This window comes from Argiope bruennichi, chromosome 7 (genome assembly GCF_947563725.1).
Source record: "Argiope bruennichi chromosome 7, qqArgBrue1.1, whole genome shotgun sequence".
NCBI classification, from domain to species: domain Eukaryota; kingdom Metazoa; phylum Arthropoda; class Arachnida; order Araneae; family Araneidae; genus Argiope; species Argiope bruennichi.
Window position 1 is genome coordinate 92148199 of NC_079157.1, and position 24804 is coordinate 92173002.

At 29.7% G+C, this 24804-nt stretch overlaps 1 protein-coding gene across 2 annotated transcripts in view; it reads left to right on the forward strand.

Annotated features, from left to right (window-relative positions):
* LOC129975744 (potassium voltage-gated channel protein Shaw-like) overlaps nucleotides 1-24804 on the forward strand; it is a 365504-nt gene that overhangs the window by 258904 nt on the left and 81796 nt on the right. For both annotated transcript variants that reach the window (XM_056088933.1, XM_056088934.1), the window contains exon 3: nucleotides 6256-7198. In XM_056088933.1, the coding sequence (XP_055944908.1) occupies nucleotides 6256-7198 (943 nt within the window). The remainder of the gene's footprint in view (nucleotides 1-6255; nucleotides 7199-24804) is intronic.

The following is a 24804-nucleotide window of genomic DNA, read 5'->3' on the forward strand; positions in this document are numbered from 1 at the left end:
CTAAAACATTTTATGATTTTACTATTCTTTCCTAATTAATATAGACACAGAATGCAGAACATTATTTTTATTTTTATTTACATAACTATTTTGCCTATGAATGTGTTACAAAGATTCAAAAATAATATATATATATATTGCGTTGTAATTCTTGAGGACTTTTCAGAATTTTATTTTATATTTCGTTTTATATCTACCATAAAATTTTGAAAATGTCAGATAAACTAAGTAATAAAGAAATTAACGAAAAATAATGACTTCGTCGTAATATGATAATATTTTGAATGAAATTTTACAGACAGTTTCCTTTTATATTTGGGATAAATAGTCGGAACTTTTGAAAATATAATCAAAAAGGTTGAATTTATGAATATGAATAATGCATTTCTTCTATTAGTTTTGATGGACCTTTACCCTTTCCAACGGAGGCTTTTTTGGTTGTGCGTCAACCCAAGAAATGTTGGACGGTTCCTTTTATTACATTTACGATATGAATTTCAAATTACACTTAACTAGGATTGTTTTAAATCCGGAATTCATTGTGTTTTTATCCATTTTGAGAGAAGAAAAAAAAATATTTTGATCTTTAAAAATACTCGGCGGGTTTCCGAATATTTAAATTCAAAACTTTCATTTTTTGTTGTTGTTGCTGGAATTTATTTCTTTTTTAAATAAATTGATGCAAATATGTGATTTCTATCTCTTTATAAACAAGGCATTCAAAGCTTGGGAAATGAATAATTTAAACTATTATTAATGGCATTCTGTCCGATAGTCTTAACGTTTTGACAAAAATTGTCTCAAGGAATTTCTCTTCAAGAAGTATTTTTGGAAATGTTTCAAAACTTAGGTAACTATTTTGTTCGTGTGTATATTTTTAAAATAAAATGTTACTCAGTGTTATTTTAAATGAAAAATTATGATTCAGGGGTTTAAATAAGTTATTTCTTTAAGAATTGAACTCTAATAATAAGGAAGTCTCCCTTTGTGGTTACCATTTTGCTTTCCAATATTCAAATAATATGTAAAACACTGTCGTGGAATATTATTCATATTGAAATTTTGGATGCAAAGAATGGGAAGAACTTCTTTTCTTTTTTATTTTCTCGTATACGTAACATAGAAAATGTATTATCAGAAAATTCGAATTCGGTATTTTGAAGAATCTCCACTTTTTATATTTCCCTGAGTTCGAAAAATATATTTTGGAAAATGTCCGTCTTTCTGTGACAAAGATAGTTTAAAATTGCTTTGAGCTAGATAGATGAAAATTGGTGCGAGGTTTTTACACCAAATTTGTAGATATCGATCCAGTTTGGAACAAAATTCATTCAGAGGAACTCTGTCTGGATGTTCCAATATGATTTCACATACTAACTAAAAGGCGGAGAAGGCTTGGTAAATAAAATTCAATGTACGTTCAGTACTCATATTTAACATCTATAGTGTAGACGCCTTATCAAAAGTTAAGCCAAATCGAAAAAGATTTTGACTGTCTGTCCATCTGTATGTTCAGAAGATAGTAAACGTGATGACTCAAAAATTCAATAACTTTAAATATATCAAATTAGTTTGTGGTTTTGTGATTACAATTGTAGTTCTTCTGTTTTCCCTAACTCTGTTGGATTAATCGCCAAAAAAAACTCGCCAAGAATTACACGATAGATCTAGTAAAAATGCTGAATCCATGCCAAAGGTAAATATTTCGTAAATCTTGTATGTCAGTGTAATGTAAGGCAATTTCTGGGATAACACCTTTATTAAAGAACATGCAAGAAAGTTTTGAGGAGACTATACCTGTTAGTTAGGAGAATGTATAATAAGATCGCTCTTATATTCTACATTGCTCCTTTAATATTTCCTTGCGTTTGTTATGTATTCCATCTTTAACAAGAAATCTAGTTTTCCTATATGAGAAGGCATGAAAGTCAGTGAAGTATCTCTTTTCAATTATTCGTTGATAAGCACATTTGGGTTTATTGGGATTGGGAAAATTCGAATCAGCCTATAAGCAGAAAATGAAAGCAAGCCTCAGTAGAAAACAACAACGACGTTTATTAAACACGGAGACACTAACACAAAGACGACGAATACACAGACGACAAATATATACAGCCAAGACGGGTACAGGCAACACAGGAGCACACTACAGAAAATAGTAGCCCACAAGTAGTAGTTGACCACAGCACGCAAAGCAGGCAGACAGAATTCAGTTGAAGGAGGGAGTTTACGTAGCTTCACTCTGCGGCCTCTCCAAATGTCTGCAATTCACCACTGTCTCCTCGCTTTAGCTGTATCCAATTGCCGGCTCACTACTACACGACTGGCTACTCCCCACACGACACGATGCTACTTCTACAATAAAAGCCAGGACTTCGTAAACAGCTCAGTTCAGCTATCGCTTGAGCTCCACACAACGCTGGACTATTCCGCCGCTACTTCGTTATCCTCTGAACTACTCGTCTGACGACTCCAACTCTAATTGACTACAACTTGAGACTCTTGGCTTATTATAGCTTCCGGGAGGCGTGCCTTGAAGGTTCTGGGCCAATCAGGTGTATATCAGTTCCTGCTGGTTGAATAGTTAAAATTCCCGTAGTTTCCAGCAATGTCTATTTTGTCGCCAAATTCGTCACCAAATAGTCGCCAAGCTCTGGGATTACTGACGCGGCAGCCGATATGCATCTAACAGAGCTGATCATAAAATGTCTTCTCAGTGATCGAACTAAAAGCGCTGGGAAGCAACATGACAGATTTGTAGCAATATCTTTTTTAGCATCTATGTCAACACATATAAAACAAAAATATCTTTACAGGATCTCTACCAACCTATTTGTTGAGAATTAAAATATCCGCATGTTTAGCAATCCATAGGCAGAAAATAAAAATAAAATCTATTATTACGGTTTGTATGGAGGCAAAGAGGACGAAAAATCTCTTTCCTTAGCATACGTTCCAACAAGCAGAAGACGAAACACCTTCTTTACAGTACCAACTTATTCTTATTAAATAAAAAACATGATGTTTTTTATCATCCTAGGAAAGTCATGCACACTGGATGATGAAACCTTCTGTACTATATCTTCTTTATAGAATCTGTACCAAACTGTTTGTAGAGAATGAAAAATCCAAAGGTTAGCATCGGTGGGGAATCGTACATTTGTGCTAATCCACAGGCAAAAAAACAACAAAAAAAAGCTTTTTATAAAAGATATGTACCAACTTGTGCACAGAGAATGAAAAATCTGCTTATTTAGCATATGCCCAGAATGAAATGATTGTATATTTAGCATCTAAAACAAGTCATAAGTAGAGGATGAAAAATCTATTTCTACTCAATATAAACGAGGTTATATATATATAGAGAGAATGAAACAACTGATACAGCATTTGCATCAACTGATACTTAGATGATGAAAAATCCATTATTAGAGCATTTGTTTCAACCGTAAGGAAAATGTTAAACACTACTGCATCTACATTTATAATTTAAATTTATTCATTTATATAAATCATGTATTAATATACAACATAAATATTTTTGTTACTGTTTTATTGCGTAAAAAAATCATGTGTATTTCCGAAGACAAGATGAAGAAGCAGATTTGTCCATAATTGACTAATTCGAAATATCGTGACATAATAATGTTTGACTTTGTTCGTTTACTTTATATTATTTTTTATCTTATTCTTAAAATTTACCTCTAATCATACCAACGATATCGGTTCTACAAAATATTTATTTAAATAATCGGTGGGACACATTTTTGAATAAACACAGCATCTAAAACAAAGAAAATATTGTAGCAAAATATACTTGAAACTGCTTTTTAGATGTGCAACGAAATAAAGAAAATATATTACAGAAGTAAAATTGTTAACACTGGAATGTTAAATTTTTGAATTTTAACCCATTATGAGCACAAGACGTTTTCTTTCAAAAATTATATTTTACGCTATAGTTAAAGAGGAAACACTCATTTATGACCAAAAAAGTATTTTTTAATTTTTTTGTCGTGGCTGTTTTTAATAAAGGGGGGGGGGGAGGTAACATATTTACCATCGCCAAATACAAAGACATTTTACTGATTTATTCAATAGAAAAAAATATGAAATACAAATAATTTCACAAATAAATATGCATTTTGGCAAAACTATTTATTATTAGTTATTTCAAAATTTAAAATATATTAATTACACATGAAAGAAGTGATAGAAAAACCAAATACAATGTCAATTACCAAATGCATTATTTTTAATTATTCTGGTGAAACAACATAAAACAAGGAGCGGCACACAATGCAATATTACATGTTGAACATGACACTTCTGTCCCTTTCTGGTTAGTTTTGGTTCAACAATGTTTGCAAGATATTTTAAGGTGGTGGTAAGATATTTAACACCGCTTTAGAAAGGGTTAAAGTAAAGTAAAAATAATTTTTGTGGTACAGTGTTCTGAGAAGTCCTTAACAAAAGTCTGATTTTTTTAATTTCAAATTTTTGTCATAATTAGAAATAAATTAAAATTTTTTAAAGCCTTTCTTAATGAACACTCGTTATCTAAGAAAACATTATATGCTGAATTTTTCAAATCTAAATCCAACAAGTTGCGTGTGACGTGTTTTGAACGAGTTTTACATCAAGCAATTCCTATGCTATTCATCTTATGAATGTTAACTTGTTCAATAAGACAATATATTTATTTTGTCAATTTGACACCATTGCTATGTTAAAAGCTAAATTCAACATTTGCACCAAACGGCAAGTCGTTAAATAAATATTTACAGTAAAATGAGACTATTTGCTTTCCTTTTAACAGCAATGCAGTCCATGATTATTTGTTTTCTAAAGCAGAAACAAGGTCATGTAAATAATGAGAGATTAAATCGATGAAGTGAATGTAAGGCAACTGGAATAGTAGGCCTTTGCATTATTAGTTACAGTAAATTATTCAAGAAAAAAAAAATGAATATTTTTTTTTATCTTTTTATTATGTTTCTTCTTTTTATTTGTGCCATATTATTGTTTGCAAAATTAAGGGATTTAGCTCCCCAAAAATGATAAAAATGAAATTCTGAAAAAAAGAATTTGTTTTGTGAAAACAATTTAAACGTGCAATGGCGGCTCTAGTATTGTAATTATAACGGTACTTGATTTAAGTTACATAACACGGCAATGAGTTTTCGCTTGAATTGTCTTTTCTAATTAATTTTTAATTTAATGAGATAAATGGGTTTTTGCTTGGATGTTCGAATAAATTCAACTAAAAAGCTTTGATTAAGCCGCATCAAATTTTAATTAAAAAGTGAATTTCAAAATAAATTTTCTTAATTCTCTTTCCTACATTTATTTTTCTAATTTAACATTTGGCTCAACAGCAGTTTAAAAAAAATACTAAAAAACTGAAACTGATACACAAATGCATAAAAAGTGAATCAGTATACTAAATACTGATAAATGAATATTAATATACTAAATACTAATACATATATGCAATTCGTGTGAAAAAAACTATAAATAACTTCCTAGTTAAAATTAATTAGATTGTAAATAAGAAAAAATGAGAACCAGATAGTAAAAGCAAGTAGAATTAAAAATACACATCTTATTAACTAACCTTTTTAAGGTATTTTTCCATTAATGAAACCCTAAGCAACGTTAAGCTGAAATGTTGGCGTCAAAACAGAAGAATATTTCAATTTGGCAAGAATGGAATTCCGTAAATCATGCCATTTTCTAACGACAGATTTGTCATATCTTACCGGCCATGCACTGATGGTTCATTGCCTTGCATTTGGTGGTGTGGAAGTTGCCATATTTAGTTATAAATAGTTTTATTTTTGTCTATTAGAATAATACAGCCGCTTCCCCATGTCTGTCATTTCAATATCATGGACTCAATGAATGCAACAGCTTTTATCTATGCTTTCTCAGAGCTTAAACTCCTTCATCTCGAACTTTTGGCATCGATCTCTCTCTTTGGGATCGAACTTTGGCATTTCTGGGCTTAATATACTTTGACTCTCACATTCGAATTTCGTCAAATCTCAAGCAGAGAGAATTGAACTTTGGCACGCTAAAGAAAAGAACATTATTTTAATTATTATGAATAAAATCAACACCAACAAAAGAATGTTGTGATATTTTTCTCTTTTCTTTTCTGTGCTTGCTTTTTCGCGATACTTTTTCTGAGATATTTCAATGCATATCATCTAATATACATTGTCACTAATTTATTTCTTCTGTTTCCACTAGGTCATTGGCATCATGTCAGTCTTCTTCATCTGTGTCTCTATCCTCTCCTTCTGCCTCAAAACCCACCCCAACATGCGCGTGCCTGTCATCCGGAATGTAACCGTGCGCACCTCCCCACCCAACGCCGACACCAACATCTCGACGCACGCATGGACACTCGACAAGACTCACACGTATCCACACGACGTCTTTTTCTACATCGAGTGCGTCTGCAATGCCTGGTTCACCTTCGAGATCACGGTCCGGTTCATTGCCAGCCCCCGGAAGAGCGAATTCGCCTGCGGGGCTGTCAATCTCATCGACTTCACGGCCACCCTCAGCTTCTACATTGACCTGGCACTGCAACGATTCGCATCGCACCTCGAGAACGCAGACATACTCGAGTTCTTCAGCATCATCCGCATCATGCGGCTGTTCAAGCTCACACGCCACTCGGCCGGACTCAAGATACTCATCCAGACCTTCAAGGCCAGCGCTGGGGAACTCATCCTGCTGGTCTTCTTCCTGGTCCTGGGGATCGTCATATTCGCCTCCCTCGTCTACTATGCGGAAAGGATACAGTACAACCCTACCAATGACTTTAACAGCATACCACTCGGACTCTGGTGGGCGCTGGTCACGATGACAACTGTTGGGTACGGGGATATGGTACCGAAGACTTACGCGGGAATGTTCGTCGGTGCCCTCTGTGCACTGGCCGGCGTGCTGACCATATCACTGCCCGTGCCGGTCATCGTATCGAATTTCGCCATGTTTTATTCTCACACGCAGGCAAGGGCGAAGCTGCCGAAAAAGCGGCGAAGGGTGATGCCGGTAGAACAGATCAGGGGGCACGCGATGAGGAGTCAGGTGCCCATGAGGTCCGAGGGCCCCCCACCGGCAAGAAGGATCAATGCCCTTAAACAGAACATACCCAAGGATTTCCTAGGAGGAACTAGAGCAGGTAAGAGGATCATTATACCTTTGTTCAAAAGATATGAATATTTTACTCGAGATATTTCTTTATTTAATTTATGATATTATAACTCGAGATATTTCTTTATTTAATTTAATTTTCTTTTATTAATTAATATAAGCATGAAAATTTATAATATTTTATTAAATCCCCAGGTTAAAATGAAAATATTATCATATTATATTCAAATAAATAGGTAGTGATATTTTTATAGATTAATAAAGCGAATATATCCGTTGAAATTTCTATTAGAAATGTGTGAAGTGCGAAGATTGCTTTAGAATTACGTTTTTATGAATGTATAAATTCTTCATCAGTCTTGCCAAAGATACCAACAATACAATGTAGCCCCTTTTGTTTATTTGGATTAATATATTGGTATGAAATTCAAAAAGCACGTTAACATAGATTTAAATTTATATTTCTACAGAGGAAAACAACAAACTGTTTCCTGATATATTTCAAATACAATTTCATATCATAAAAATATGCTTCTGTGTTTTTAATAAATTTTAAGTGTTAATGAAAAAGTTGAATGAACTAAATATATTTCGAATTTCAATTGTTAACTTTAATTATCGCTCATGCATAAAAGATAAAATTTCAAATTACATAATAGCATAGATGAATTAAAAATTTTCATTTATAATCCCTTGGTCATTTTGTACATTTGAGTGCTTTTCTCTTTGAATCAAAAGCTCTCGAGTAATAATTTAGTTAGCTTAGTATATTCAAATCATAATTAAAATTTTGATATAATTTCTTAAAAAATTACTTATGAAATAATAATCAAATAAACTGTGGCACTTTTGAAACTATTTCTGTATTCATAAAGTAAATGTACTATAATTTCCTTCATATTATCCACTTCGGCATATAATCTGCAGCTGCTACATTTAGGCAGGCATATAATCTGCAGCTGCTACTTAGAGCCCTGACAAAAAAATCAAGATAATCAGTACCTCTGTATAATCCGCGGTGGTATATAATTAGTGACGATTTTCGTGTTTTTTAACAGATGATCAGAGGATTATACGCACGAAATAACGGTAACTTGTCACCTCCTTTATCTTTGTTGTTTCTTATGGCACTTGTCATAGACAAGCCCACTGTCGAAGTCAGCGATTTTAAGCAGAGTGAACGTCTCTTGTTTTTCAGTAGCGCCATCTAGGGATAAAAGTACGACTTAGCTACTCATGCGTCACAACCCTTTTTACGAGGCGGATTTGATTCATACATATCATTCACTCAACCACAAATCGTAATTTAGACCTGAATCAGAGAACGATCACCTTTGATCCAGTACCCCAGTGGTATTGTCTCGACTTTGTGGCCACGACAGATTTATGCGTGTGCCAGCCGCCACACACACGGAAAGTCTTCGGTCGAATCTTCACAATCCGAGGGATGCGAGCCCAACGTCCTAAGAACTAGGTTATCCTTGCCTTTTCTTTATCTTTATTCTACTTCAATGAAGCCAAAGCCTTTTGGCGCGTGTGTAAAAGCGAGAAGTGTTTCCATATCTAAGAATAAGTGTTGCTGTTTTTTTCGTGTGAAAAGGAAAATATTTACTGAATGCATTCAAACTGTTTTTCAAATCAGTAGAGTTCTATGCAAAATAAAATCTACCGTTTTCTTTCATCGGGCAGTGTTAAAATCACAGTACCTTTTCCGTAACACAACACCGAACAGGTAATCAATCCAACTCGAACCCACATTAATGACTTCTCTGAAGAGTCATCAAACACTCATTCCCCAGTTAATGAATATGGAAAGGGGTGCCTTTTCTCTTCGCATGAATAATTAAAGAAAAGACATAACTTTTCAAGACAACCTGTTCTTGCCTTGATTGCCACGCTGCCATGCTCCAGTCCGTTTCATTAACTTGCGAGCGAGAGAGAGATCTCATTGGTGATTGTCAGCTTAACTGCTGGTTTAACGGGGTTCTTTATTACTCTTTCCACTAGTTTTTTTTAAACTCTCGTTTTCCGTCATACGACAGCGAATTTACGTTTAAAATTTTTGCAAGAACTAGAGGAGGGTTGATTAAAATTTCACCTGTCGTTGATAGGGTCTCTTATTACTCGAGGTAATGAGGAACATGACATTTCATTAGTTTTTAAAGATTTCGGGGAAATATGTGGAGCATGCATGAAAGGATAGTCTCGGCTTTTAGAGAATTATCTAAGCTCGCGATAATCCGCCGGAATATTTCCTTTCCAGTGAATTTTCTGAAAGGTGAATTATTTAATGACTTTAGTTAGTGAACAGCTTCGTTGATATCTTCACAGTTTATTTAATTTTTACGAGGTGCGATAATGACAGAAAGATGAATGTATTCCTTAAAAATTAAACTATAGTTAAGGCAAAACTGAAAATTAATTGGGTTGTTAATGATTCACTGCTCATTACAAGAAAGTACATGCTTTCATTGAAGAAGATAAAAAAGATTACGTCTTAATTATTAAAAAGTATGTAAAGAGCATAATGATTTTAATTTTAAAAGATTTTGTGGAAATATGTGAGCCGTTTTTGAAAGAATATTTTAGGCTTTTAAAGAATTACCTGAGCTTGTGGTAATCCAAGGGAATATTTCATTCCCTCTGATTTTCTAAAGGGTGAATTATTTAATAACTTTAAATAATAGTTTCGTTGATAGTTAAAATATAATTTTTATGAAGTAGGATAATGACAGTTAGAGGAATGTATTTATTGAATATTAATTATAGTTTAAACAGACTGAAAATTAATAGGTTTGTTAAGGATTGATTCCATAGTTAAAAAACGTAATTTTCACTTTGGAAAGTAAGAAACATTATTAACTTTATATTTAAAAATCTGTAAAGGGATGCAATATCATTTATATGTTAATGATTGTACTGCCAGCAATGAATACATAACTACTTCTTCAAATGAGTATAATCAATTTGACATGTATTTAAGATATTATTTTAGTTGTTACTATTTGTAATTGTAACATCAGAGTAAATAAATAACAAAAGTAGCTCACACATGCAAATATTATTTTTTTTATCGTGTGAAAATATTATGTTGTTTTGATTAGGCTGTTTTGAAGCTCGAAATCGCGTTGGCAATGAATATTGAAGCTCGAAATCGTGTAGGCAATAAATACAGCATAAATGGCAATTTTCATCATCATTTTATAATAGCATGTATTTTTTACCTGCTTTTACCAGTATTGCATTATTATTATGTATGCTTCTTCGAAAGCATATGTGTTTTTAAAAGGTTGATCTGCTTTTACCAGTATTGCATTATTATTACGTATGCTTCTTTGACAGCATATGCGTTTTTAAAAGGTAGACGTAGAACTATGACATCATAGCTGTTATTTCATCTCAAAATCGGTCGAGCTCCAAAACCTTGTTTGCCAGCTAGAAAAATGGAAAATGAAAGTTTAAAAAAATTATCATTATATATATAGAGAGAGAGAGGGATAGAGACCGATAGAGAAGTCTTGTGATTGTTTCGAACTGGTTTAAACTGGTTAATGACTTTAATTAATTAAGACAAACAATGACATAAAAATAATAATGTTCTTACATGATAACTTGAAATTTGCGATAGTAGATTTTAATTTTTCTTTTCTTTCTTTTTCTTTTTTTATTCCTAAAGAAAACATACAATTATTTCAATTACTGCAAACAAATTCTTGTACCTTTCATTATTGTTATGGAAGATACGAGTGAATATCAACACGGTCTAATTTTTATAATGGTTAATGACTTTAATTAATTAAGACAAACAATGACATAAAAATAATAATGTTCTTACATGATAACTTGAAATTTGCGATAGTAGATTTTAATTTTTCTTTTCTTTCTTTTTCTTTTTTTATTCCTAAAGAAAACATACAATTATTTCAATTACTGCAAACAAATTCTTGTACCTTTCATTAGTGTTATGGAAGATACGAGTGAATATCAACACGGTCTAATTTTTATAATGGTTAATGACTTTAATTAATTAAGACAAACAATGACATAAAAATAATAATGTTCTTACATGATAACTTGAAATTTGCGATAGTAGATTTTAATTTTTCTTTTCTTTCTTTTTCTTTTTTTATTCCTAAAGAAAACATACAATTATTTCAATTACTGCAAACAAATTCCATTTCTTGTATATTTCAGCCAATATATGGATTTCTTTTAAAATGACTCCAATTTTATGAAGATGGGCAGAATAAGCACTTCTTAAGATGGCACCGAACTTGACTGTAAGTTAAGGACGACATTTAAGAGCGCGAGTTCGCAAATTGTACAGACTAAGTCTATCGCAAATTTATACCGACGTGCTCTGATTGGTTTAAGCCTTGTCATCCTTTTGGCAATGTTTTGCACTCATAATAGTCTAGTTTTCGCTTATTTGGCTCAAATCTTGTACCTTTCATTAGTGTTATGGAAGATACGAGTGAATATCAACACGGTCTAATTTTTATAATTGTTTAATAATAATAATTTGTTTAATTAATAATATAATTGTTTTCTCTAAATATTAGTAGTAATACTACTAATACTAATTAATAATAATAAATATTATTAATAATACTAGTAATACAAGTAACTAATGTTGTTTATGCACAGAAGTATAAAAACTATATGAAAGTAATGACTCAACATATGATGCAGCCATTAAATAATTTTCATTTTTCTATGATTTTCGTGCCTTAATTAGATAATTTATGCAGTTTGTTATTTTCCCATCAACTACATATAGGGGGAGGATTATTTAATGCCCAAAACGTATAAATATGTAAGCTTTAAAGGAATACGTGATTTCGTAGCTAATTTTTTTTTAGTTATATCAAAATAATATTAAGAAGAAACACATACTAAAATTATTTATAATAAATTGTAATTTTTATATTTCCTGAATTTAGGTTTCAGGATTTGATCTTTTCCGCTGTATATGTGTTCCAGATTAATATTACATGTAAACCGTAAAAAATAGAGTGGGGGGGGGATAAATCCACAAATTTTATTTATTTTTATAAAAATATATTTCGGTATGGCATCTTTTTGGCAAAACATTGCCAAAAGGATGCCAAGGCTTAAACCAATCAGAGCACGTCGGTATCCTTTGCCATAGACTTAGTCTGTACAATTTGCGAACTCGCTTTAAGAGCACTTTCAGCAAAAATATTGTACAGTGAAACTACAAAACAAATGCAGTAACAGATTTCCGACTAAGCTCACGAATATTAGGCACGTGTCTAGGGACACAGATAGTCAATTAAAAAAGTTTTTAGTCTTGTACATCACATACATTTTATTTTAAATTTCAAGTTATTTTAAATTATATTAAATCTATTATGTGTGTTTACATTAAATGATTTAAATTATTAAATGAATTAATGGAACGAGAACCTAGTTACTTTTGAAAAATACATAGGAATATTAATGATTCATTTGTTTATGACATTTTTTACTTGAAAAGTCTCCTAAAATAATTTCAATGCTATATTCATTTAAAATGTGATATTTGTTTTTAATCTTGCATAATATTTAAATGCTTATCTTTGGTAGAAGGAACATCTATTAATTTAATAAATGATTTTTTTTAATTTTCTTGCATTATTTTTAAATAAATAATTTTATAATAAATAAATAAAACATATATATTTTTATGAATTACTAAAATAAAAATAATAAATCATTAACGTGTTGATTAACTTAAAAGTATTGAAATGTGTAAATTAAATTGACCAATTATTTAAAAAAAGGGACCACATGATGTACAATGCTTACCGACGAAATTTATAAACCTGCTTTGAATAAATTATAGAATTCGCATTTAATGCGTTTAATTTACAAAAAAGAATTTCATATAGAATAAATTTGAAATATTCACTTCTATAAAGTGTACAATTTATCTCAAATATCATCGCATATGTGTATTCCTATAGATAGATATAATTTGCATAATTGAAGCCTTCTTGGTTGAAAGCTCAATTTCTTTTCATAAAAATACATGCAACGGAACTGAAGATAAATCTTATATACATAATTCTGTTCAATAGTGCAGAAGAAACATGTTTGTTTCTTAAAAAAGTGAAACAAATTAGCATGAAAATGAAATTTTAAATATTAATTTTTCGAAAAGAAGACTCTGAATATATTATTGGAAAGCATGTAAAAATATCAATTTCAATTTGCATCTCGTACTAACTATAATGAGTTAAAGAATCCTAATAACCAAACTAAAGTCGGCGCTAAAGCTTAAATGAAAAAAAAAAAAAAAAGTCATCGTTTTTCTAAATATCGACGCGTTTGTAATTTGATAGTCACTTGATTGTTTCAAACCGGTTTAAAATTGTTAATGACTTATATTAAGAAAAACAATAACTAATAAATATGTTCAATAAAAATAATATGTTATCACATGATAATTTAAAATGTCAGATAGTAAATTTCATTTTTTTACTTATTTTTTCGTATTTAGCACTTAATATATGGTGTATAATAAAGCTTGAATTTTAAAAACTGGCGGTTATGAAATATTAATTGCATATTAGTCGAATTTGTTTTGGTAAGTTAAGAAACGGACATGAATCAAAATCTAGCAGGACAGGCTGTTTTTTACTTCTTCATAACAACATTCGAAAATGTATCGGTATTCAGAAAAAAATTACGACCAATTCAAACAGAATCCTATTTATTACGTCTTTGTTGTTTATCAACATCAAATATTCATTTCATAGTTTGCTCTTTTTAAATAAAGAATTTCTTTCTGTTTGACAAGCTATAAAAACCAATATATTTAACGTAATACATAGAAAATATTATATTTGAACCGCTTGAAGGTTCTCTTATAGTTTATTTTGTTGGTATATTTTTAAAATATGGCATGTTTTGTGTTCAGAATAATATAACGAACAAAACCGGGTATGTATTCTACATCTGTTTTCCTTGACTCATTGGGTCTAAACTTTCACAAAAAGTTATATATTTGATGCCAAAATGACATATCGAAATTCATTAATATATGTTTAATAAATAAGTTTTGGGGGGCGGGTGTTCGTGTATTGAATATTACATTACTTTTGATGACCAGTTGATTCGCTGGGAATAATGATTGCTAAAATTTCAAAAATATTTTAACTACACCTTAGTGACTTCTTCAGCAATATATTATTAATTTCAAAATTTTGATAAATATATGATCCATTATATTTTTGAAGCCCTTTTCAAGCCGTTTTGTCCATTCTACTACGCATTTCCCTAATTGTCTTTCTACAGCTGTATATGTCCAATTATATTATAAAAACAGAAAAGCAATGCTTAAAAATGGACTCTAAAAGTGTTCATCGTTGCTTGGCTCTGAGATTAAATATTAATTTTAACTACAGCAAAGTTATAATAATTTTATTAAATGCATGTCTTGACTAAACCATACAAAGTATAGAGAAATAAGTTCTTGGACTTCATATCTTGGCCATCAAATATGAAAGAAAAAAACGCTAGGATGAAATATTAGTAGCAACAATGAAAAGGAATTGAATTTCAGTTCAACAATTAAATACAGTGCTGTGAAATGTGATTAAAATATTTTTTTGACTAAAAATAAGAATATACAATATACAGTAAAAAAATTAATAATAATAATAAGCGATTTATTTCTGAATTTTGAGAAAATGAATAAATTATTTTTGTTCTGTTATATTTTCGGTTGTTTACGCGGAAAAACATCAAAATCTTGCTTAATTTTTAGTTAAGTAAAAGATTCTAATTAAAATTTGAAAACAATCGGTCCGAGTTACACATTCGCTCTCTCCAAAATATATATGAGCCAAATTCTGTAATTCAAGGTGAAACGGACAGATCTGTAGAGCGCGAGAACCCAGGTACATATTTTGATCTTTATTATTAATGATGATTAACAAACTTAATCTACTACTTAAGTTTTTACAGAATACTATCTAGAACTGCAATTTCAGCTAACAATGATTTGACACAGTATCTGTCTATCTCGTTGCGCTTTGGAGATACGGTGTTCAAATACACAGACTGATAGACAAATTTGCCATAGAATTTGAACTTGTAGAAGAGATTATCTGGTCAAGATAAAATTAACAATGCATATTCACACGCCTTCAAACTTTATTCTAATTTCAAATACATTGAAGTTCGGTATTTTTTTTTCCAAAAGGAATCAATATAAAAAAGGAACTTCAGAGTAAAAATCATATAAAATAATATTGAAAATATTATATAAATTCCTTATATGAAGATTACTTATTCCAATGGTTTATATGTTAGGGTAAATTTCTGCAGATATACAGAGATTTCCCCTGGATTCAAAATCACCACCCACCCATCCCTTACTACAAATGACTACAAAGCTTTGTTCATGTTAACAGGAAATAGTAATTTTGAGTAAATTTTATTGGAACACTAGAGTAATTTTGATTGGATTTTAATCCCAACAAGATATACTATAAGAAGAATATACATCTTTGATGAGTTCAGTCATGAGCCGTCTAACTCATAAGGTATGAAAATGCTGAGGAATTGAAATATTTATTTCCCCATGTCTTCTTTACGATTGAAGATAAATAAATAAAATAAGAAAATTAGCTTTTCTTTCAGACGAACAACTTTATGTTAAGTTCTTCAGTAGCTGCTATTTCTTACTAGCTAGAATTTGAAAAGTGATTTTCAACTCCTAGGTTCGACTATTTTTAACATGATCTATATAGCCACATTTAAATAAATAAAAAGAACTTGTACGCTTATTTTCTTTTCTTCATTTGAAATTGTTTAAATGAACTAGTGCTAAAATTTAAAAGCATGAAGAAAGCGAATTAAATAAAAATAAAGCAGCAGAAATATTTATTGACAACATTTAGTAAAGTATCAAAAAACTGCATAAACTTTAGTCTATTTGAAAGTATTTGATTATAATGATTTATATATTTAAATGTGGCAATACAGATTATGTTAAATATTTATTTTGCAATAAATACTAAGTGATGTAATAATACTATCAATAAAATCATAATCAATGGTTGCTTCAATATGCAATATTTCACTTAGGCATTGAAAACAAGTTTGAAAATATTAACTTAGATGATAAGGAAATGTACTTTGTCTTCCAACTTGCCAAGAGTCATTTTTATTAAACCTGGCACATTGTTAATAATAATAATAGAAGAGAATTCAAAGTATCTTATTGTATTAAATTCTTTTATTAAAAAATTATTATCTTTTCTTAAAATTTTCATTGTTAATTAGTATAAAAGTAATTTGTATCTATTAAACGATAAAAATAATAAAGTATAAAAAAATTGAAATTGAACGATTTAATCCTAGAGTAATTATCACTTCATTGAAGTTGTAACTTTCATATAGGACTTTTTATATCATAAGTGTGAACTATTTTTTAAATTGAGGGGGGTGAGCAGAACTGAAATGCTGAAATAATTAGCATATGATCTAGAATTGTTCTGAAAGAAGAATTTTAATTCTCACTTTACCTTGAATTCTTTTATTCAAAAATACGGTTAATCTATTCTTAGAATAGATACATAAATTTTGACAAAACTAATTTCAATCTGCTTATATGGCTTCTGGTAAAATGGAATTAATCAAGAAAGAAATTTCATTTCAAGGAACTTATGAGATATGTAAAAATAAACTTTATTATAAAATTGAATCTGTTAAAATCAATTTTTCATGAAATTCGTAATGAAAATGAATTCACATTTTACCCTTGGTAATTTAAATTTCAGTGAATAATATTTAAGAATAAACGCTCGCAAATAAATCAATTCGATTTTATTTCAATAACAATGAAGCATTTCCCCTAAAGGTATTAAATAAACTTGTTGTTAAACCCCAAAAATAGACAAATAATGTTGCGTTTCGAATAAACGCAATTTTTCATAAATAAGCATATATCGTCTTATTAGATAAATAATATTTTTACGTATTGTACCAACTATAATTGAAATTCGACTTCATTTTAAATTAGGAGGAGCTCAAAAATATAAACCGCATTTCATATAAATTATCTGTTTTACATAATTTAAAATTAAGCCATTTAATTTTCTGCTGGTATTTCCGCCGTTCTTGTTTGAATGATCGGTTTTACTGAAAAATATTCATCTTTGGAATTTGTTTAAATAACTGAATTTGAGATTTGCTTATTTCCTATTATGGGTAAAGGATTTAAATGTTTTTAGAGAATAATTTAACGTAGAATCTCCTAGGAATTTTAAACAAGTTTTCAAGTTTTCAGTAATTTTGTTACAAATGAAATTAGAATTAAATCGCATGGAAAATTTTTGGATTTATTTCAAAGAAAATTGTAAAACTTTATGATTAAATAGCATTTGTCAAATAAATTTTAAATAATTTCACTTCTTTCCTGCAATTTGTAAATTATTTTATTGTTTTTATCAGATTTAATTCATAAAGATTGAATTAAATTTAGAGTTGATATATTTTTATTTCTATCAAACTTTTTAGAGATTTTATAGTTGAAATTGAACGCTGATTTAAAATTATTAATGAAATATTTATTCATTTAATGATATGAATAAATTTTATGCTGTAGAAAATATCAAAGCTAATATTTCTGATCTAAATTTTTTAATGAAATAAAAAATTTTATTCTTAAAAAAACTTTGACTTCAAAATTTTTGCGATCTTCTTTTTAGATCTTCTAGAACTAAAATATATTTTTGTCAGTATATCGATTCTTGAAATCGGTATATTTTGGGTGAAGCCGTGTTTGGTGTCCCAACCCATGATAGTTGTGTGTTTCGTAGTAAAGGGAAAAAAAAACTAGAAGTGCATTGTGGACGTCTTTTTTTTCGACAAATTAACATCAAATTTGACTCAGAATTATAGTTTTAGTAGCAAGACTACATAGCAAATCTCATTTATTTTAGAGCTGTGTTTTTGAGTTACTGCCTTTACCTGCATGCGAAACAACAGACACTCAATCCATTGACAGATTTGGTTCCAAAAATTTGATACAGATTCACATTTTAGATTCTAAACTTGTATAACAAATTTCATCTATCTAGCTCTTGACGTTTTGCAGTTATTATATTCACTTGTATTCAACAACCGGACAAATAAGCTTTTCTGACATGGCTTTTATATGAAATTTGTCGATTTCTATACAATTTTGAACGAAATCTTTTTGGAGGTGTTCTGTCTATCCGACTGTCTACAGACAACTGTAGACTGCGCAGAGAGGCGATGACTCAAGAATGCAATGACGTAAATAAATAAAATTAGGTATGTTTTTTTTTTTTTATTAAAACTGCAGTTTCGTATGATCTTAGACTGTATACAAGCTATCATGATAACTACAAAACAAAGATAACTTTAAAAGCTAGATGGATAAGATTTAAACGCATTTCTTAGTGTAAATTTTAAAATGTAGTTCCGTATCATGTTTCAAACTAAATCGAACATAGTGTTGACTGCCTGTTGGCTTATACTTTAATGCATGTAAACACGATTACTTAAAACCTTTATGACGTACATGAATACATTCCAGTACACGGTTTTAGCATCTAAATTGTATATCTTTATCAAATTTTGAATCAAATCCATCAAAGGAATAAACTATGTGTTGGTCTTTTCATTTTCATGCGCAGAGAGGCGATGACTCAAGAATGCAATGACGTAAATAAATAAAATTAGGTATGTTTTTTTTTTTTTTTATTAAAACTGCAGTTTCGTATGATCTTAGATTTCATTCGAATTGTAAAAAGATAGAAATATAGGCATCCAAAGTTTAGATTCGCCCCCCTCCCCATTATACTACGAAGCTCAACGGATTTGTCCGGAAATCTCAAACTAAAATTCTAAATTCTTGTAGCATTCACGAATTTTTTGTTTTTGCAAGCGCCAGAATTCTATACTGTAATACACCACTGAATGTCGGCAATAAATTTAGGCTAAACCCCCCACCCCCTGTTTAATTTATCCTTTTCGAATACGCACAGATAAACAACTTACAATCCTCTCTTTAAAAGGTTAAGTCCAAAACCAGAAAAGAAGATCTTCAGTTTCATATATAGATGTATGTATCCGAATTCCTCCTAACTTGAATTTTTAATTAATTTTCAATTCATTTGGTGCTGAAAGACGGTAAGACATTCAATCGTTTGATGAATTTTCTTTCAAAATTTTATCCGGATCTTCAGTTCTAGTAATATAACATTACAGATGATTTTATCTGTCTAACTTGTTCCATTCTGCAGCTATTGTACTCACAAAATGACTGCTAAGATTCGAAATAAACAGGTTGGTATGGAGACATCATTCCAAAAATAGGAAATCAGATGTAGGAAGTCAAGTAGATGTAGGAAGTTCGGAGATTAATCAACATATTGAGGTCAAATCTTTTATGATTGCAGTACTTTCTAATTCTATATTTTTTATAAGAGTAAGAAACAGGTAGCAATGGTTTCCATAGAATACATTTCGAAAATTTTATTACTAGTCGTCCTTGACGACTAACTGTTCGCCTATGATATTAATAGCATTTGTTTGGTAATGATGATGAATGATTATGTTATCACACAAAACAAAAGTGCTATTTAAAATTATACTTGCAAAATATCGTGAGAGATTAGATAAATTCACAAAGTGACAAAATTAGTTGGTGAAATCGGTTCAATTGTTAAGGCTACAGACTATATAAAAGATTTTTCTTGCGTTATTTCTGGAAAATTGTGAAAGACGAGACCATTCATTGGAAGCATGTGACCATTAATGATGCGTCTAAACATTATGCATTTCCAAATCAAATGAAAATGGGCAAAATCGAAAATGTGTTTGAGGTGCAAAATTGTCTGAGAATATACATATTTTTGAGATTTCTCTCAAGAACAGGGAGTGAGCAACAGGCGACACATGTGGCATGTCTGAGAATTATTACCTTTCATATGATTTCAAAATAAGCGAAATCGGATCAATAGTTTGAGCTGGAGGACTGGAACTTTCAAATATATTATTTATTAAATTGTTATAATTAAATATATTTATTCATTGCCTAACTAGCTTATATCTACTCTACTTCACTGAAATGGTGTGGCCAGTAATATTTATATTAAAAACCTGAACAGTAAAACCCCTCACTTTTCAGCGCAATATCATGATATAAATATGATGTAATTTTTATGGTATAAACTTTTTTGTTCAATGCTTACCCATGAGGAATATCCGCAGGTAAATGGACTTAAAATATTTCAATTTGGAACAAACTTTTCTCAATATTTTACGAAAGTTACACTTAGATAGCAAGAAAAAAAAGAAAGTAAGATGAAACTTTTTTTTTTGTATTCATAATCTCTGGAGCCCCATTTTTATTATTTGCATAAGTCTCACGTGCATACTCCGATCCAAGTTTATTCCCGCAGAAGTTATTCTAAATCCAAGTTTATTGCTATTGCTTTTGCTTTGTATCTGCTCTCACCAGGGACACTTCGAGCACAAAATTTATTTTATGATCTCTATGTATATGAAATTCGCTCTCTAAATTTGACCTAATCTTAAAATTCATGTGGCGATTACTGAATTCTTAATTCTGTTTCGTACTAAACATTTGTCTATACATTATTTATATTATTAATTCTGAACATTTTTAAAGGGATATCTTTAACGTTTAAACAGTTATAATACAATTAATTTTCTAACTAATAAGTAGAATTAATTCTCATGTTTTGTTATATATATTCTGTTGTTTTAATTAATATTATATTTAAATATTTTTTATATTTTTTTTTATTTATATTCATAGTATTTGTGTGTTCAAACCTCTGTCGAAGCATTTAATTAGCATTATTCAAAAACTGGTTGAGCGATATATGCATTAGCGATATTAATCCAATTGATCTGGGCTGTTATTGGAATTTTTGTAGTAGTGAAATGCAAATGCGAATTATTAGCTATACTATTGCCACTGAAATTCTCAGAAGGTGTATGAGAGCTAAGTCAGTCTTTTACCTAGGATAGCACGAGGGCGTTTTAAATAAATGAATATCTTATCTAGAATTGCGAGTCATTATATAAAAATAGGATTAGCGTTGTTACATATTAAGTTGATATTATTTCGATGGTTATAATTGGGACAAAATTCGTCAAAACTATCTGCTGGTTAGACCATAATTGTGACAATTGATGCAAAATTCCTTCAAAATACACTGGAGAAATCGTAATTATAAAATGATGCAAAATTTATTCAAAACATTCTGAAAATTAGATCATAATTCCAACATGATGCAAAATTCGTTCAAAATCCTCTGCAAATTAGATCATTATTACGACATGATGCGAAATTCGTTCAAAACATTCTGAAAATTAGATCACAATTCCAACATGATGCAAAATTCATTCAAAATCCTCTGCAGATTAGATCATTATTGCAACATGATGCGAAAATCGTTCAAAACATTCTGAAAATTAGATCACAATTCCAACATGATGCAAAATTCATTCAAAATCCTCTGCAGATTAGATCATTATTGCAACATGATGCGAAAATCGTTCAAAACATTCTGAAAATTAGATCACAATTCCAACATGATGCAAAATTCGTTCAAAATCCTCTGCAGATTAGATCATTATTGCAACATGATGCGAAAATCGTTCAAAACATTCTGAAAATTAGATCACAATTCCAACATGATGCAAAATTCGTTCAAAATCCTCTGCCGGTCTTACCATCTTGTGTAGTAAGCATGCACTAAGAAAAGGGATCTAGAAAAATTAATTGTATTTATATTAAAAATTAACAGTAAAAGTAGTACGGCAAGATTTTTTTTGGCAGAAAGTCTAATGTAATACATATTGCGCCAACTTAAGTTTAACTGAGTAATGAAAGAAAGAAATTACTTCAAAAATGAAATCGTACAAAGCAAAAAGATAAAAGCATTACTAATCTGGCATAAAAGTAATATGTTTCAAATCAAGTGTACGTACACACTAGAAGATTTTTTAAAATTTTAACTTTAAAAATCCAGTTTTTTCACAGTAGGTCATTAATATATGTTTAAACTCATTTCAGTGAGATAAAACCATATTACACTCATTATTCATTAATTAAATAATATTTAATAAGATAATTAGCCTATTTTTAGAAACATAATATCTTAAATTCTAGTTGGAAATGATGCCTAATATTAGTCTTCATTTTGTCTGCCTCAATCAAGTTATAAAAATATATAGTTTTTTTAAACAATTTTTTCATCAACGATGAATAGAAAAAGCGAGATTTTTTTTTGTCATTTAAACATTTAAATAGTTATTAAAAATGTATTTCTATAAATATAACTTTGATTGAAGCACAAAACATCTGCTATTTCATACAGATTCTTTTGATATATAAATAAAAGTATTTGGTTCATTTCTTGTTGAGTTATCATTGTTTGAATGAAGCAACAAAATATCATTCTTCATAAAATGAGTTTTAAAAACACCGTAACCAGAGTTTTTAATGAAAGCACCTCAAGAAAAATAACTCGAGAAATATTTAGAATATTGACAACATCTTGATATCGTTTGAAAGCTAAAGGATCAGAGAATATTATTAAGCAATAAAAAAAATATTAATTATTTCCAACGATTTTCGAAGTTTCAAGTGTGTACATACACCTTAAGAGAAACCTGTAAGTTCCGTTGTATTTCAAGAGAACCAGTAAGCAAAGTAACCCAGAATACTTATAAATAAAGAACATGATGTAAATTGGATTAAATTTGATATCATAACAATAAATAATATCAATCAAATTGTGCGATGAAATCCAAAATTAGATTGGCGGTTATCATTATTGGTTATTTATTAGAACAATAAATAAATACTTTTTATATAAATCTCTCTGTTCAGAAGGCCAAAGCTGCTGCTCTTAAAACTTCTGCATGCGTCATCTTGACATTATGAAAGCTTACAACACGGACTTCAGCATGTACCGGAACGTTATGAATGACCAGTGTCCCACTAACTCGCCTATTCCATTTCCTAGTCCAGCGGGCTGTCTGTTTCCTGGAATTGAATTGCGACATGATGACGGATGCGTCCATCGTGCTTGGCCCTTCCTATTTACTGTTTTCTTCCATGATCCAATGTCTGTTTGGTGCTGTGGGTCATCTTTTCTCTTTGTCAGACATTATGGACGGGGAGGGGGGGGGGATAATGATTAATGTCTGAATGACTGTATAGAGTCATTTGGATGTACTACGTAATTGCAACCGATTTTGACTCATAAACTAAAGAGAAAACATTTAATCAATATTTTTTAGATTGAAATGCTATAATGAATTTACAAAATTGCTTTACCATAGTGCCTTACCTGTACTAAAATTCTCATACCCAGTTTTTTCCTTGGTAATATTTTTTTCAATCATCATTTAGCATCTAAATTATTATATCCCCGAACTATTAAAGATATTTGAGAATAAGGGTTAAAATTAAAAATTAATTAAGATTTTTTCATTCATAAACAGATAAAAATTTGATTATCTAAAAGAAATAATTAAAACATATTTTTCCTAGTGTAACATTTGGAAATTAAATATTTCTACAACATTTCAGCAAAATTTTCAGTACATTTCGAGAAATTGATTTTTAATTTTAATATCTACGAAATATCCTTGAATTATATAAATAAATTATATAATTGTAACATTTGGATCTTAAGTAGATCTACAATATTTCAGCAAATTTTTATCCACGCTTAGAGAAAAAGGTTTAAATTTTAATATCTGCAAAATATTTTTAAATTATATAAATAAATTTCTTAAGAAAATTCGAATCTTTCATGCAAAAAATTCTAGTTTTATAAAGTTTTAGGCTTACTTATTTTATATATTACATTTCATAAATATACTAATTAATTATAACACAGCGATAACAAATACACAAAAAAATATGTAATATCTTCGACTAATGTACTGATGTACTGATAATTATTTTTAAAAATTAGCTTAAAAATATTTCAAAAATTATTAAAATTATTGTAAAACTGTACTAAAATAAAATTATCCATGAAAAGTCATTTTTTTTCCATTTCAGAATAATATAAAAATGATTTTTATGTAATAAAAAATACTGAAAGTATTGATAAAACTTTAAAAATTTGGTTAGTTTCTAATTAATAAGAAATTTGATTAAAATTTTGCCATTGTGAGCTACAATCAAGAAATAACTAAGTTCCAAATTTCGCGCACTATGTCCAATGACTTTTGTAGGATGTTTTAACGATTTTTACGTCATGCAATTTTAAAAAAATGAGCCAACTTAAAAAAAGTTGTTCAAATAACACTTTATAGTAATAATTACGATCTAGTATACTTCCACCACTTCAGAAGAGAGATCCTTTATAATTCAGATTCTCAAACTCATTTTTACGACGTATGACCCGATTATCAACCTTAAAAATTTATAATTTTGAGTCTTCAGTTTATGGATAAGGATATTTTTTTTTTGTTTCAAACTTCTTTGGAACACTTTTCTCACTTTCCCATCAATATAGATTTTTAATAAATAATTAGAAACTTATCGGTTCTTTTCGGTTTGGCAGACGATAATTACTTTTCTTCAAACTTTGA